At 37.1% G+C, this 15,585-nt stretch overlaps 1 protein-coding gene across 1 annotated transcript in view; it reads left to right on the top strand.

The window, feature by feature from the left end:
• The window catches only part of LOC306887639 (uncharacterized protein), a 34,542-nt gene extending 19,092 nt beyond the window's left edge, over positions 1-15,450 (top strand). The window contains exons 2-24 of the mRNA XM_079445549.1: positions 77-187; positions 1,180-1,284; positions 1,798-1,898; positions 2,010-2,102; positions 4,968-5,092; positions 5,263-5,384; positions 6,335-6,443; positions 6,531-6,667; positions 6,746-6,958; positions 9,140-9,314; positions 9,413-9,533; positions 9,673-9,836; positions 10,198-10,300; positions 10,963-11,109; positions 11,205-11,336; positions 11,704-11,832; positions 12,337-12,462; positions 12,566-12,775; positions 12,907-13,016; positions 13,640-13,766; positions 13,885-13,947; positions 14,016-14,216; positions 14,660-15,450. Coding sequence (XP_079301675.1) covers positions 81-187; positions 1,180-1,284; positions 1,798-1,898; positions 2,010-2,102; positions 4,968-5,092; positions 5,263-5,384; positions 6,335-6,443; positions 6,531-6,667; positions 6,746-6,958; positions 9,140-9,314; positions 9,413-9,533; positions 9,673-9,836; positions 10,198-10,300; positions 10,963-11,109; positions 11,205-11,336; positions 11,704-11,832; positions 12,337-12,462; positions 12,566-12,775; positions 12,907-13,016; positions 13,640-13,766; positions 13,885-13,947; positions 14,016-14,216; positions 14,660-14,811 — 3,072 coding nt within the window. The 5' untranslated portion in view covers positions 77-80 and the 3' untranslated portion in view covers positions 14,812-15,450. The remainder of the gene's footprint in view (positions 1-76; positions 188-1,179; positions 1,285-1,797; positions 1,899-2,009; positions 2,103-4,967; positions 5,093-5,262; positions 5,385-6,334; positions 6,444-6,530; positions 6,668-6,745; positions 6,959-9,139; positions 9,315-9,412; positions 9,534-9,672; positions 9,837-10,197; positions 10,301-10,962; positions 11,110-11,204; positions 11,337-11,703; positions 11,833-12,336; positions 12,463-12,565; positions 12,776-12,906; positions 13,017-13,639; positions 13,767-13,884; positions 13,948-14,015; positions 14,217-14,659) is intronic.
• The last annotated feature ends 135 nt before the right edge of the window (positions 15,451-15,585 follow it).

Raw genomic sequence — 15,585 nt, forward strand, 5'->3', positions numbered from 1 at the left:
TGGCCTTGCAATGTCAAATCAACAGTTCTGAGAGGCAGAGTATTTTAGTGTTAGTTGACTGTTTTTCTCTTTACAGCAGGATGAAGAAGGCGGAGATCTGTGTGGTCCTGTTTGTCTTGGGCTGTGTGTGTGAACTGTCATTGTCTGTGGACCCCCGAGATCTAAATGTTTGCAGCTTATGGGAAAGGTAAGAATCATCTGCTCCAATACAGAGCTCAGAAAGCCAGTGTAAAGTCGAGAAAATCTGCGCCAATGCATGCTGGCAACCAAAACTGCTGTTGTAGATCAATGTCTGAAAGTCAAACAACAACAACAACACAACCAAAATCCTCTCAATATGTCTCAATATAAAGGAAATGTTAAAACAAGATACCCAACTAGTAAACCAAGAAGCATAATTGGATATTATATCAAGACCTGTTTCAGGCAACATATTTCATTTTATACAGTGTGAGACTAAGTATAAAAGTGTATGCTCATAAACTAGAGGTTATACCAGGGGTCTTCAATGTTTTTCAGGGCAAGGACTCCTTTGGCCATAGAGACAAGTAGCAGGGACCCCCTAAATTAAAATGTGTCAAGCAGAGCTATATTAACTATTGCCTTCGATATTATATATTAAGCTATATTAAGTATAGCCTCCAAAAATATTCTTTAGAAAGAGTTTCTTTTTAAGGTGGTTATCACACAAAATTCACGTTTGTGTTATGATGTACTTCATTCATAAAATTAAGTAAAAAATGCCTTCGACCCTAAAGGACAAGCTGTTTGATAATGGATGGATAAGAATTTTTACAGCTTTTAAATTGTACTTGTTAAGAATTTTTGATGGGAGAAAATCAAACCGTAAAACTTAAACATTTTTTTAAATCAGAAAGTTTACATTTTTGAGAAAGACCCATTTATGTTTTAAGAAGAAAATGTGACAGCCTTTTCAAGTAATTTTAACCACAGACCTATTTTTACTCATCTAAAACTGTCATTCCAAAAACCCATGATAAATTCCAGAGGGAATAAAATTAATTCTCTTCTCTTTTTTTGCGCTACAAACTTGGCAGAACACTACAAACCATGAGCAAAACACTCTATTGGGACAGTTCCAGCAATTGTGTTGTACATCATGTCGAATGACGCAAAATAACAAGTGACTGATGAACATGAGTCTTTGTTCCTTTCTAGTTTCACCACTTCAGTGAAGGAATCATATGCTCAACCTTTCGACCAAGTGAAGTATGAAGAGACCTGCTTTGAACCCTGGAACGCTAACAAATGCACCCGGCACAGGTGACATACACCGACAAACACACACGCACTCATGCATTCACTCACAGTTACACTGAGCTGACTTAGACTTTACACAGCATGAATTCTTTCATGCTGCAGAGGTTTTCGGCCTTCAGCTTTGGTCACTGGAGGGACTGTTTGGTTTGGCAGTGCAATCTTAAAATTGCTTTGAATCCAAGTAATTGTGATGCTGGCGTTCATACACGCTCCCTTTATTACAATGCTGGCATGCAATCTCACTCTCCCTGCCGGTCTTACGGCGGTTCCCAAAGGCCTTTTTAAGGTTAATCTGAAATAAGGCGAATGGGAAGGGTACCGAATGTTTAATACATTTCTAAATATTATATTTTCTGTAAAAAAGGTGCCAAAAGTTGATCCAAGACAACTACTGAATCAGAAGTCTTTATGTTCCAAGTACAGCTGAGTTGTGATAATGAAATAATGACTATTGTGTGGTCTTGAATTGTTTATTTTTCCATGGTTAAAATGGAGGTTCTCTTATTCACTCTCCAGGATCACCTATAAAACACTTTATAGGCAGGTGGTGAAAATGGACTATCGGAGGAGGTATCAGTGCTGCCGTGGTTTCTATGAGAGCAGAAATAAATGTGTTCGTGAGTATTAAATTAACGTTTAACGTATACCTTAATGGTTTTGAACGGTTTGTTTTTGTATTTTTCATCTCTCTGTGTGTTTTTCCCCTCCTGCTCTATGTGTGTGTGTAGCACGTTGCACTAAGGAGTGTGTCCATGGCCGCTGCATAGCACCTGATCGCTGCCAATGTGAGAACGGCTGGCGTGGAGAAGACTGTTCCAGCTGTGAGTAATGCGTCATACTTTTTCTCCTTCTCTTTCTGACATGCAAAAACAACCAAAAAGTGCATTAAATGCAAAAGCTGACATGAAAACTGTTTCAAATCTCTTTTAAGATACCTTTTTATGCTAAATTCTAATGCATAATGCTTTGCCACAAGCTATGTTAAAAATCAATCCAAGATGGTGGACAGAGGAAGAGGAATGTTGATTATAATAAGTATACTTATAATTAATCTAAGAACTGAAACTGCACACGGTCTCATAAGGAGAGACATTTCACTGTGTGTTCTGGCTTCATTTTTGAATGTGTTGTCATTTGTTAGTGTTGCTGTGCATATTTTTATTGGGCCCCACTTTCTCCCTTTTCTTTTTCCTCTTGTTTTCTTTTCCCCCTCTCCTCTTTCTGCATCTGCTCTCTGGTTAAGTCTGTTCCCTTTCTTTAGTTTAACACATAAAAATAAGTATTTTCAAGCTAAGGTTTCTAAAGCATCTCCATTTTTCTCAGCTGACTTTACACATCTCCCCACATACAAATAATGCAGTCCTGTGTTATTTTAATATTATTTACATACTATTATAGTATTTTTTAGATAGATTTTTCAATTTGCTTTTATTTTTATATTTTCAGTTTTCATTTTTTTTTTTGTAATTTTGTTATTTTGTTTTTGGTGTTTTTAAGGTTTACATTTAAATTTCATTTATTTTTATTGTTTATTTTTAGTAATTTCAGTATTTCATTTTAAATCAATTTAATTTAGTTGCCAATGCAACATTTTTCATCTAATAGTTATATGTATATAGAGACTTATTTCAATTAACAAACATGATTTCTGATGCAGCCATCTGAACACCTATCATTTTGGGTTATTATAACTGAATGGGTGGTATCACTCATATCAGGAAATTTCTCTTGATTTTTTTTTAATGTTTGATGTTCTCTGAAAACATGATATAAATTAAAAGCCAAAAAAAGCTTTTAATGAAACTAAACAACTCATGATCTTCTGCAACTTTGTCCAATACATGAACATCCAGTGTTTACTGTAGTATCTTGGTCTGTAATACGGATATGATTTGTAAAACTGTGGTTTCAGAAGTACAATGCCTTGCAGGCCCCTAAGTGGTGTTTACATAAATGTAATGGAAACTCAAGGCTCTGGCTCTAGGCAGAAGACCTTTCTCTCTAATTTGGTCCTGCTTTTTGTTTGGTTGGACTGTGAAACCCCATTATTAGCTCGCATTGGCAGGAGGAGGCTTGACACTTCCTGAATGCCTGTGTGTTGGGAGGTTTGTGGGAAATTAGAGAGGTTTGAGGTTTTAAATACACATTTCTCCCACTCTGTCCTGAAAGACCAAAGGCCAAGCTCTTTCAAACTGCTGTACAACTTCTTGTCTGTTTAAAATTATACAAATAAGAACATTATTATAAAGTAATTATATAAAAAAAAAAAAAAAAAAAAACAGCCTGCAGAATAAACTAAAAAGGTACTGGGCATGCTGCACAAAGCAAAAACAGCATTTAGAGTTGGATGTCCATAATAGTCAGCATTTTCGCATTAGAAAGAGATTCACGGCTAACTATTCAAGTAAGGGCTTATGGGAAAGTGCCTTTTAAGACTACTAGACCTTTAACTTAACAACAGCTTTTCTCTAAGGGACTAGAGAGGAATTTTCCCACATTGAAAAAAGACATCCATATCTACTGGAAACGTGCTGTTTGATAAAACTACTTATATTTGATTCGTTTTCATCTTCAGACAGTATAAACATGTGACTCACATGAACAAAGAGAGTGTAAATTATCCACTTCATATTCATTGTTTATAATATTCCATCACAAGTTTGTCATTTCAGATCATGCTGATTAATCCTGAGGGATGTTAGGGCAGAGGGGCTTGGGAACAGAAAACTGGACTTATAATGTAGTTCATGATCAAGCAAGCAGCCTTGAGATGAAAATCAATCAAGTTCTGATGTTTCCACTTGTCTATTTAAAGTGGTATGCATTTGCTTTGAGAACTGGTTGTATGTCAGCTCAATGTTTGAATCAAGACAGCTGTTGAGCTCCAGTTCCTAAAGCCTGATATGTGAATATGGGGTGTTGAAGTCATTCACCTCCCCTGCTGTCCGAGTGTCAGACCCCAGGACTCTAAGGCCCTGTTTACACTAGTGCGTTTTCATTTTAAAACGGTGTTTTAAACTTTTGAATGGTAGTACAATTTTAAAAAATAAATATATATAATTTTTATACTGTATATTGTTTTCCTATCAAAAAAAGAAAGAAACACTGGAATAAAGAAGTTAACTAGTATCATAGAAGCCCAAATGAGCTCAGATCCTCACTGATTAATGATCTCTTTGAGTTCCAGAGAAGCTTTTTTGGTAATGAGCTCTTCATCTTGACATGCTCTGCATGAGTGTGTGTGTGTGTGTGTGTGTGTGTGTGTATGTGCCTGTTTCGGTGATGGATTCCTCTTCTTAACCCCTAAAGGCTACGTGTCATCAGTTAAGGTTGTGTCATGACCGAAATCCAATCCCTGTGTGAGCGCTGGCCTGAGCTCTCTCTGAGGTCCGGCCAAACTCCATCTGTAAAATTTCCCATTTGAAACTCATTCCTTCTGTTGAGCTCCGTACAAATTCTCTGTTCAATCACGCTATTAATTTGTCATGCTCTAAATGCCAGGGATGCTCAAGAGAATCTCTCAAGTATTTAGGAATCCTTTAGCACTGAATTGCTCAAATATCCAAACACAATCAGACCAATAAGAAAACCACTTTAATCCAAAGAAAAGCTTCTTGTAAATGCATCTGAACAGACTGTATAATGTGTGATATCTCCGATTTAGCTGAATTTGTGTTGGTGTTTAGCATGTGATGCCCAGCATTGGGGTCCAGGCTGCAGGCAGCGCTGCGAGTGCCAGAACAGGGGAGAGTGTGACATTATTAAAGGAAGCTGTCAGTGCCCAGCCGGATACACTGGTGAACACTGCCAGGTACAAACACACGAACAACCTCTTCATTGAGCTGGATGTGGTAGCAGGCAAATTACCTGTTTTATTCAAGTAAAATATATGATGTAATTACGATAAAGTTACAATATATTACAGATTACTGTATATTCAAAGTTTAGTTATTTTAATTCAACATATTTTCTTCCTGTCAGAACCCCTGTCCTGCAAAGACGTTCGGTCAGGGCTGTCTGCAGCAGTGCCAGTGTGGAACAGGAGGATTCTGCAATAAAACCACTGGAGAATGTGTGTGCAGAGATGGATTTACTGGAACTCTGTGAGTACAGGAACTACCTTAGAATAATAATGTGCTTTCTTACTGCTCTCTGTATATTATGGATGGATTTCAAATGCTAAATTTACTCTTGTTGCGTATGCCTACATATATTTTTACATACCTCACATTATCCTTATTTTAAAGCATTTAGCTGACATTATATACAGTACAGTATGTTGTGTCAGGCATGGGAACTTATATACAGTAAATATTTGTCTTTCTTATCTTTGCTGCATTTATTTCAAAAACCCAGTCTAAGGAAACTTGAGTGTCTTAGCACTGGAAAACTGTTATTTTAGTATTATTTATATGCTATTATAGTATTTATCAGTATTTGTAAATAAATTTATCATTTTCATTTCAGTTTTTGTCATTTGGTTATGTACATATGTCATTTTATTAGTTTTTGGTTCAGTTTTATTTCCATTTAAGTTTTAGTAATCTTAGTACTTCATCTTAAAACTATGCCTTTCATAGCTGCCAAGATAACATTTCTAATTTTTATGTTTTTTTAAGTTTAGGTTTTTCATATAATATTTTTACATTTTATTTTATTCCAACTACTAAAAGAGTTTTTTTGGTTAACAATAACACTGTTTAAAAAAAATACTTCATGCATATGTTATGTCATGTTAATTTCACAATTAATATCCAGACTGAATTTTCTTTCCATTATAAATTAAATGACCAGCATACCAATTTGAATGAAGTTTAATTTAAAAATTTATTTAGGAAATCTTCAGAATTTGACATTTTGTACAAAGGAGTTCACATGGTCATTGTAACAAATTTACTTGAAATTTTACATCTGAACTATTCCTTAATCATTTTACACCATATTTTTTGTGGTTTCACATTTTTACAATCCTAAAACATCATTGTCTGTCCAGGTTTGAACTGAATTTTGAATCAGATTTTCACTGTGCACCCCACTATTCTCTGTCGCTCAGGTGCGAGGAGCCATGCATTCGACCGAGCCGCTGTCCTGCACGCTGCCCATGTCAGAATGGAGGCATCTGCCAGGGGAGAGGGGTGTGTTTGTGTCCTCCTGGCTGGTTGGTGAGAAATCGGTGTATTGGCTGTGAGTTTTTTGTTTGTTTATTCTTTGTTGAACATCCATTTTTAGCCACTCTCTCTCTGTTTCAGGGTGCAGTATGTACTGAGCGGTGTCCACCGGGCCGTTTTGGTCCAAACTGTGCTAAAGAATGTTTGTGCCATAATGGAGGCCACTGTGATCCAGAAAAAGGCCAATGTCAGTGTGATGCAGGCTATACCGGAGAAAGGTCTGCATAATTTTAATGTTTGCATGTTACTTAACTTTCTCTACTGCAGTTGAGTGAGCATGTGTGTCTCTTGTGTAGGTGTAACGAGGAGTGTCCAGTGGGTACATACGGTGAGGACTGTAAGGGTGTGTGTGACTGTGCTAACGGAGCCCGGTGTTATAACATCCACGGTGGGTGTCTGTGTGAGCCGGGGTTTAAGGGTCCACGCTGTGATCACAGGATGTGTCCTGACGGGACCTACGGCATGCACTGCGAGCACCGCTGCCTCTGCAACTCACAAAACACTCTCAGGTGTGCTATGTGCTTCCATGTCTGTTACTGATGATCACTAACTTTGATTTGCCTCAGTGTGAACACAACTAAAACTAAAAGAACACAAGAAAATTACATGCATTTTGTTCTCAGAACCAGTGTTACTTTAGTATTATTTATGTACTATTATAGTTTCTATTAAAATTGGGATTATCTTTTATTTTAATGTTTTTATTTTAATTTATTTTTTAATATTCAGTTAGCAATATTAGTACATAATCTCATTTCAGTTCATTGCCTTGGCAACCAATTTTCTGTTTTTAAAGGGACAGTTCACCCCAAAATGAAAATTCTGTCATTGATTACTCGCCCTCATGTCATTCCAAACCTGTAAGACCTCCGTTTATCTTCGGAGCACAAATTAAGATATCTTTGATGAAATGTGAGAGCTCTCTGACAGTCTGTAGACAGCAACGCAACTAAAAAAAGTTTCCCAGACCCAGAAAGGTAGTAAGGACATCAGTAAAACATTCTATCAGTGGCATAACTTCAATTTTGCGATGCTACGAGAAAACTTTTTGTGCACAAAGAAAACAAAAATAACAATATAATAATAATTCTTCTCCCCGAGTTACTGCCTTCTGCCATTTTGGAGAGCACAGAGAGTTCCATTTTGGAGGGGTACTCTCTAAAATAGCAGAAGACGGTGACGTGGGGGAGAAGAATTGTTGAATGAAGTAATTATTTTTATTTTCTTTGCGCACATAAAGTATTCTCGTAACCTCGCAAAATTGAAGTTGTTTCACTGATGTCACATGGCCTATTTTACCGATGTCCTTACTACCTTTCTGGACCTGGGAACATTTCAGTTGCGTTGCTGTCTATGAAGCGCTCCGATTTCATCAAAAATATCTTAATTTGTGTACTGAAGATGAATGGAGGTCTAACAGGTTTGGAACGACATGAGGATGAGTACTTAATGACAGAATTTTCATTTTTAGGTGATCTATCCCTTTTAGTTTTTCATCTGATATGTATATTTTGTTTTATTTCCATTAAAAAAAAACTTATTATCTTAATGGTTTTAATATTTATTATTTTCAATGTATTTAATAGGTGTAGTTAAAGCTGCAGTCTGTAACGTTTTTTGGTTAAAAATTATCCAAATTCAATATTTGAGCAAGTACATAACCAGCCTTACTTTAGCCCGATTCACAACGGTTAGCTTATAATAATGTTTTCTAATTTCAGTGGTACGGGTAGGTTTTTGTGGGAAATTCGAGCATTGCACTGCGTCATTACGTCACGTCTGTAAACATAAAGAAGTTGTCGCGGCTAGTAGGCTATCGCACGTGAGGATCCTGCAGGTGGCAGATCGTTTATAGCCTTTTCTCACAGCAGCTAGAATAATTAAATGTATCATTTTGATGACGGATTGTAATCCAGAAAGGATTTTGTCTTATGAAACACATGTGAATGAAGTTAAATTATATTCCACTTTTAAATGTGCTTCTGATTACAGATAGACTGGGATTACACAAGATTTGTATTTTAAAAGAAAACCAGTTCGAATGAAGCATAATTATCTTTTTGGGTTAAAAGAATTTCTTATGAAATTTGAATGGAATGACAATTAGACTGTACGGAAATTGAAATCTACACGTTAATACACACTATACTCATAGTCACGCAATGCTGATGTTGTTAACATGAATAATTTGCACGGTTTGATGTTATATGAGCTAACCGATCGTTACACTTAATCACCATTGTTAGCGCGATTTATTGTAATGCCTTTTTCCTCAGTTGGTCAGAACAAGCGTGGCAAGCGTTGTTCAGATGACAATACGGTGAAAATTCTTATTTGGGTCATATATTCCAAGACGTAGGCTAGAATCTATGATTACTAAGTGTTTGATTCACACCGGTGCGGTGACTGACAATTACACATACTCAAAACATTAGATTCATCCACTCTGGAGCCGTGCCAGAGTACAACCCACACAATGAAGATAATTCTGCAAGTAACTGCAATTCCAGGTTTTCAAACAGAGATGGCGACAAAGAGGCAAAACTTACAGACTGCAGCTTTAATGATGACAACACTGAGAACAATGACATTTAATCAGATGATCATTCTATTAACTAAATGCTGTTTGAAAACAAACAAACAAAAGATTGGTTTGAGTAACTGTATTGATTGTGTCATGGATATTACAGCTGTCATCCTCTGAAGGGGGAGTGTACCTGTCAGTCTGGGTGGGCAGGGCTATATTGTAATGAAACCTGTGCTGATGGTTATTATGGTAACGGATGCCTGGAGCCCTGTCTCTGTGTGAACGGAGGGGTGTGTGACTCGGTGACGGGCCAGTGCCATTGTTCACCCGGATACACAGTGAGTGGACAGATGCGATCACAAACAGAATAACTTCCTCAATACCACCTAATATTCCACATTAATATTCCTGTGTGTGTGTGTGTGTGTGTATGTAGGGACTACACTGTGAGAAGCTTTGTGAGGATGGTTTCTATGGGAAGGACTGCCTGTCTCCCTGTACCTGTGTAAATTCTATAGCCTGCTCTCCCATTGATGGAACATGTTTCTGTAAGGAAGGTAAGTTCTGGTACACATTAAACTAATGCTCTCTCGATATAAAGTACATATATACATATACATATATATAACTACCTTTATCTATCTATCTATCTATCTATCTATCTATGCCACCCCAACAGTGTTTTTGTGTGTTTAGGGTGGAGAGGACTTGACTGTTCTATCGCATGTTCAGAGGGCACATGGGGTCCTGGCTGCAACTTCACATGTCAGTGTGCAAATGGAGCATTCTGCCACCCTGCCGATGGTTCTTGCAAGTGCACCGCAGGGTGGAGAGGAGCTTCCTGTAATGAGCCCTGTCTAGTAAGTCAAATATCTGCTTTATGATACAGTGCACATGTATTTGATTTACAAAAAACTGTTTGGAGGTCAGGCAGGTCATTCATTTTTAGTCACACTTTTTTCTCACTTTTCACTTTTTTATGAACTGAATTTGACTTCTGTGTTGTTGTCTGTTCAGCATATCTGTCTCCTAAATCATCTGCAGTAATTTTACGCCATCAGCAAAAGTTATTAACCTGATGGCAAATGCATAATACTCTTTTGCTTAGTTGCATGGCCATCATTCAAATTAAAGTAGTAATTATGTTAGAGCTGTGTAATTTCACTGGGAAGAGTCAGAGTTATTTGTTCTGAATCACTTTTTCCATTCTGGTTTAAACAGATCGGGACATTCGGCCCAGGCTGTCAACACAAATGTGATTGTCTGCATGATGAAGGATGTGAGAGTGTTACGGGCCAGTGTCTGTGTTTACCTGGCTGGACAGGTAGGACTTCATTCAATATGCAAAAACAGTTTACAGTATGCAGTGATAAATGTTTAAAGCAGAAGCAGCTTCTGGCTGATCAAATAATGAGTGAAGGACTCAGTCACTCAGGAAATGGAAGGATGAGCCAAGAGCATAGCATAATGCGATACAGTATTTTGTGCAGTATGCACTGGTCTATATCAGCAAATGTGTATGTCAAGTTCACATGCCTACAGAAAAAGTTGCATACTGTGAATGGTTTAGATATTGCATACTACAAAAATAGTATGAGTAGTGTGCCATTCTGTGCATATTTAATTATTCCTCTCCATTGAGATCACCCATAATGCAGTGAAGACCTTTATTATACTATTATATTAATTTATTATTAATATTAAATCCTATATATTATGTTATATTAATCCCCTCATTATCTGTTTGAGACTCAAGTGATGCATATGTAAATATAACAATATTGATTTTGAAATCTCTACAGTACATACCTCAGTCAGAGAGTCATAAAAATATATCTGAAGCTGAGAGATATCTTGTTTAAAATCATTAAATAATAAAAATCCAGTGTGAATCTGATGAAATTTTGATTTTTTAAAGTAAAAATAGAGCACTAGACCTCAAACAGAACATGACAGTTTAGGCAACGCTTTCAATTTCTTCTGCAGGTCTGCGTTGTACACTGCAGTGTCCAGAGGGAACATGGGGCCTTCAGTGCAACCAGACCTGCTCCTGCCTCAACAGCGCCACCTGTCAGGCACATACGGGAACCTGCCTGTGCAAACCCGGATTCTGGGGAGCTCAGTGTCAACACAGTGAGTATATATATACCTGTGCATCCATCAGTGTCTCTGAGAGCTCAGGTCACATTAGAGCTGGTTTAGACAGTGCTCTCTTCTCTTCTCTGTAGTGTGTAGTGCTGGTCTCTTTGGAGAGAGGTGCAGCCGTCAATGTCCATCATGTGTACATGCCTCCTCCTGTCATCACATAACAGGAGATTGTCTGTGTCTGCCTGGATATACTGGACACCTGTGTGAACAAGGTTAGATACACACATGAAAAGACTTACTTAAAGAAATTGGTCATATAAAAAAAAAGAACTGCTATTATTTCAACTACAAATGGAAAATTAAGCAGTTTTTCCATACAATGATTGTTCATAGAAACAAAATCTGTCAAAGACCAAAATAAAAGGCTAAAAACATGACAAAAGTTGACCATTTAAGTCATTATTCACTGAAAGATAACAGCATACAAGTTTGAAACAACATGAAGGAGAGTAAGTAATGTTAGCATTTTCATTTTTGTGTGACTGATATAACTTCCATAACAGCAAATTGTCTACAGAATAATGCTCTATTTTAATGCTTGTATAAATCATTTAATTGCTGTTTTTGTTTGACTTCTAGCCTGTCCAATGGGTCGCTATGGACGCCACTGTAGCAATGTGTGCATGTGCACCAACAATGCGACATGTCATCACCAGGATGGTTTGTGCCTCTGTCCCGCTGGATTGACTGGACCAGACTGCTCTTCATGTGAGTTTCTGGACAACAGACCTTGTCTATGAGAGAATATTTGATTTCACTAGCTTTATTTCATATCTCATGCAAAGATGTTACATTTAATTTTCTGAGAAATTAATAAAAATGAAGTGAGTTAAAAAAGAAAAAAAAAAAAGTTGATTTTTCTTACCTCACTACTTATCCCGATATTTTTTTAAACAAAAACCTCACTTAATTTTGATAAATTTGTCAGAAAACAGATCTTGATTGAAGAATGTTTAGATTTGTACTGGAAAGCAAGACAAAAATACTGAGTAAGAAAATTACTGCATTGTGTGTTACAATGATTAAGTAGAATATTAAGAGTTGTTTCTCTTAGAAAAGACTGTTTGCCAGATTTCCTGGATGAGGTTTCGGAATAAATAAGTCATACTGTAATTCTCAGCTGAAAATACATTTTTATTCCTGGATCAGGCTCAATACCACTCACTCACTCTACCAGTTCATCAAACAGTTGCCAAATGTATGTCTTTGCAGTGTGTCACACTGGGACATTCGGCACTAATTGTGCTCAAACTTGCTCGTGTCCCCCCAACCATTCCTGCGACCCTCACACTGGAGACTGTGTGTGTGTACCTGGACCAGGCGAGGACTGCAAACCAGGTATTAAAAGCAGCCTAAAAACATTTGATTTTCTGTATGTTAAACACTGAAATATTAATGGCTGTCAGTGTGTGTAATGTGAATGGCTGTGTGTTTTTTTCAGAGCAAGAACTGAGTATGATGGTGCCTGTGTCTCCGGTGGAGAAGGACTCGTGGGGTGCGATCGCAGGAATTGTGGTGCTGGTGATTCTGGTTGTGCTCCTGTTGAGTGTTTTGTTGTTGTATCGGCGCAGACAGCAGGACAAACAGAGCAACACACCTGTTGTGTCTTTCTCTTCAACCCGCACCGTCAGTTCAGAGTACGCTGTGCCAGGTATGAGCCACGGGAGTTTTTGATACGGTGCCTCATTTCATTTGCACAAATTAAGACTACGAGGAATTGTTATACTGAAAATCTGATATATTCATACACATTTTTATTTTGCGTTTGCTTATTTCTTGTAGATGTTCTGCACAGCTACCATCACTATTACTCAAACCCGAGTTACCACACGCTGTCTCAGAACAGACCTCCACTACCACACCTGCCCAACAACCAGGACCGAGCCATCAAGGTGAGTAATACTATGGTATTATGTGTATAATATTAAATTGTGAATATTGGGCACAGAATGTAAATTGTCATTAGCCAACCTGTACACTATGAATTTTCTTAGCACGGTCACAAATTGCTTCAGATGTTACTCATATGCAAGTCACTTTGGATAAAAGCTAAAAGTTAAATATTCAGTGTATCCCAGAATGCAGTCTATTTAACTCAAACTTCCATCTGAAATGTAATGAATTAATGAGATAAAAAGTCAATAAGTACAAGAAATAATTTTATTTAATTTTAATGTCATTATTGACTTATCACAAAAAATCTCATAATTCATCTTTTATCTCTTTATAAGACTTGGTAGGACTTGTCATAATTTCTATAATATTATAATTATGACTTTGTCATAACTATCGTTTACCAAAGCATGTTTTTCTTATGTGGTGGAAATGCACTTCTATATGATACTGACTTCCATAAGAATTGGTTATTTCTTAATTTTTACAGTTATTTATGCATAACCGTCTAATAAATCAGATATCTTTGTTAGCAGTAGTGGGCTGTGCAGTATTGATTACAACAGCAGAATTTTACACGTATTACAAACACAACGTTCCTTTATGTCTCACGCTTTGACAGAACACCAACAACCAGCTGTTCTGCAGTCTGAAGAACATGGAGAGGGAGAGGAGAGGTCTGTTTGCAGCGGACACTAATGCAACTCTTCCTCCAGGCTGGAAACACCAGGAGCCACCTAAAGATCCAGGTAATGGATACTGGGAAATAGTTTCACCGTATGACTGCACTATATTTTTTGTTGTTGTTCTTGTTCTGTGTTGTGCGGCTGTCCGAGTAAATTGAATGTGGTCTTATTGTGTTTGCAGGGGCTTTTGGCATCGATCGAAGTTACAGCTATAGTGCTACTCTTGGAAAGCACTACAACAAAGGTAAAAGTCCCTCAGATATTCTTCTTTTATATATCTTAGTTGTGTCTAACATGATGTTGTGGTTGCAGAGTTGAAGGATTCATGTGTGGCAGTGAGCAGCAGCTCTCTAAACAGTGAGAACCCGTATGCCACCATCAAAGATCTGCCTGGCCTGCCACCTTGTCCTCCGGAGAGCAGCTACATGGAGATGAAGTCTGCAGTGCCTCGTGAAAGATCCTACACTGAAATCAGCCCACCGGTTATGACACCCCCCAATCTGTCATGCAGAGGTAGTTATATTAAAAGAAATTGGGTATTGCTCTGTGATGTGAGAATGTTGACATAAAATATATTTTAGAAACTAAAATGTCTACAATTAGTATTTTTGCATACACACACACATATATATATATATATATATATGCTGTAAACAACACAGCTTTGGGGAATATATTTTTTAAATTGAAATATATATATATATATCTTTTAAACTTTCAAATGCCAAAATACAGTACAAAAATGTACTTCAGAGGGCCAGATGCATTTTTCATGTGTATTTTTGACAATACAAATATATTTAGGTTGACAATATATAAAAAATTACCAAAATATGTTATAAAATACATGATTTTAATTTTTTATTTTTTTTGGCCATTAGAGTACATGACAACATGATGGCTTTGAAGTGTTGAGTGGTACAGCATTTAAAATATGTTTGTTCACTGTATTTCAGAACACTGTTCCCTTGGCAACGTTGTGGAACAGGAACCTCAGAATCATTATGATCTGCCCATCAACAGCCACATTCCTGGGCATTATGATCTGCCCCCAGTGCGGAGACCACCCTCTCCATCGCCACGAAGACTGCCCCACTTATCTCATTAAAGACTTTGGTTCTTCTCTAAAATCACTGCCAAATACAGAGTTAGCTTTACAAACTGGATAATGAAATACTGCCCACCACAGATGAATGGATGAATGCCACCAAAACTGCGCAATACTGCCATCTGCTGGACAACACTAACAACCCTTGAATGTTCATGAAGAAAAAGATCACGTTTACAGGCATTTAACCCATGCAAGCCTGTGGATGTTGCCAAGGACTTTATTTTTCAGTTGTTAGGCTAAACTACTGGCGTACAAAAAGACAACCTTAGAAAGAGATTTCGACAACTTGCTGGATGTCATGTGGTGGCTCGTTGGAGCTTCAATACAACAATCTTTTCACCTATCAGTTGCTGTATTAAATCTTATGTGAAAAACTGCAAAAGAACGGCACATATGCTCATATAAAAGATGTGCAAGTAAAGGCATTAATAGAAAATCTAATCTGAGCATTAATAGGTTAAATGCTACATATTTTTTTCTGTTTTAAATGCTATTCATGTTTCTTATCTAATCTGGTAATCAGGGTGTAAATAATATCATTTTTAACAGAACAACATTGGGAACATTTTGCATGTCAACTGAGTTCAACCAATAAGAATTGTAAATAGTGTAAATAAAATCAAAGGTTTCAAGCACAACTTGTCATGAATTTCATTGTCTTTGATTCAAGAGATAGCAACCAAACATGAACATTTTCTCATTTACTCACCCTCATGGCGACTCAGATGATACTTGTAGAAAATAATCCATCTCTGACTTTATTTCTGAGTT

Source organism: Barbus barbus (assembly GCF_936440315.1).
Source record: "Barbus barbus genome assembly, chromosome: 21".
In the NCBI taxonomy this organism is placed as follows: domain Eukaryota; kingdom Metazoa; phylum Chordata; class Actinopteri; order Cypriniformes; family Cyprinidae; genus Barbus; species Barbus barbus.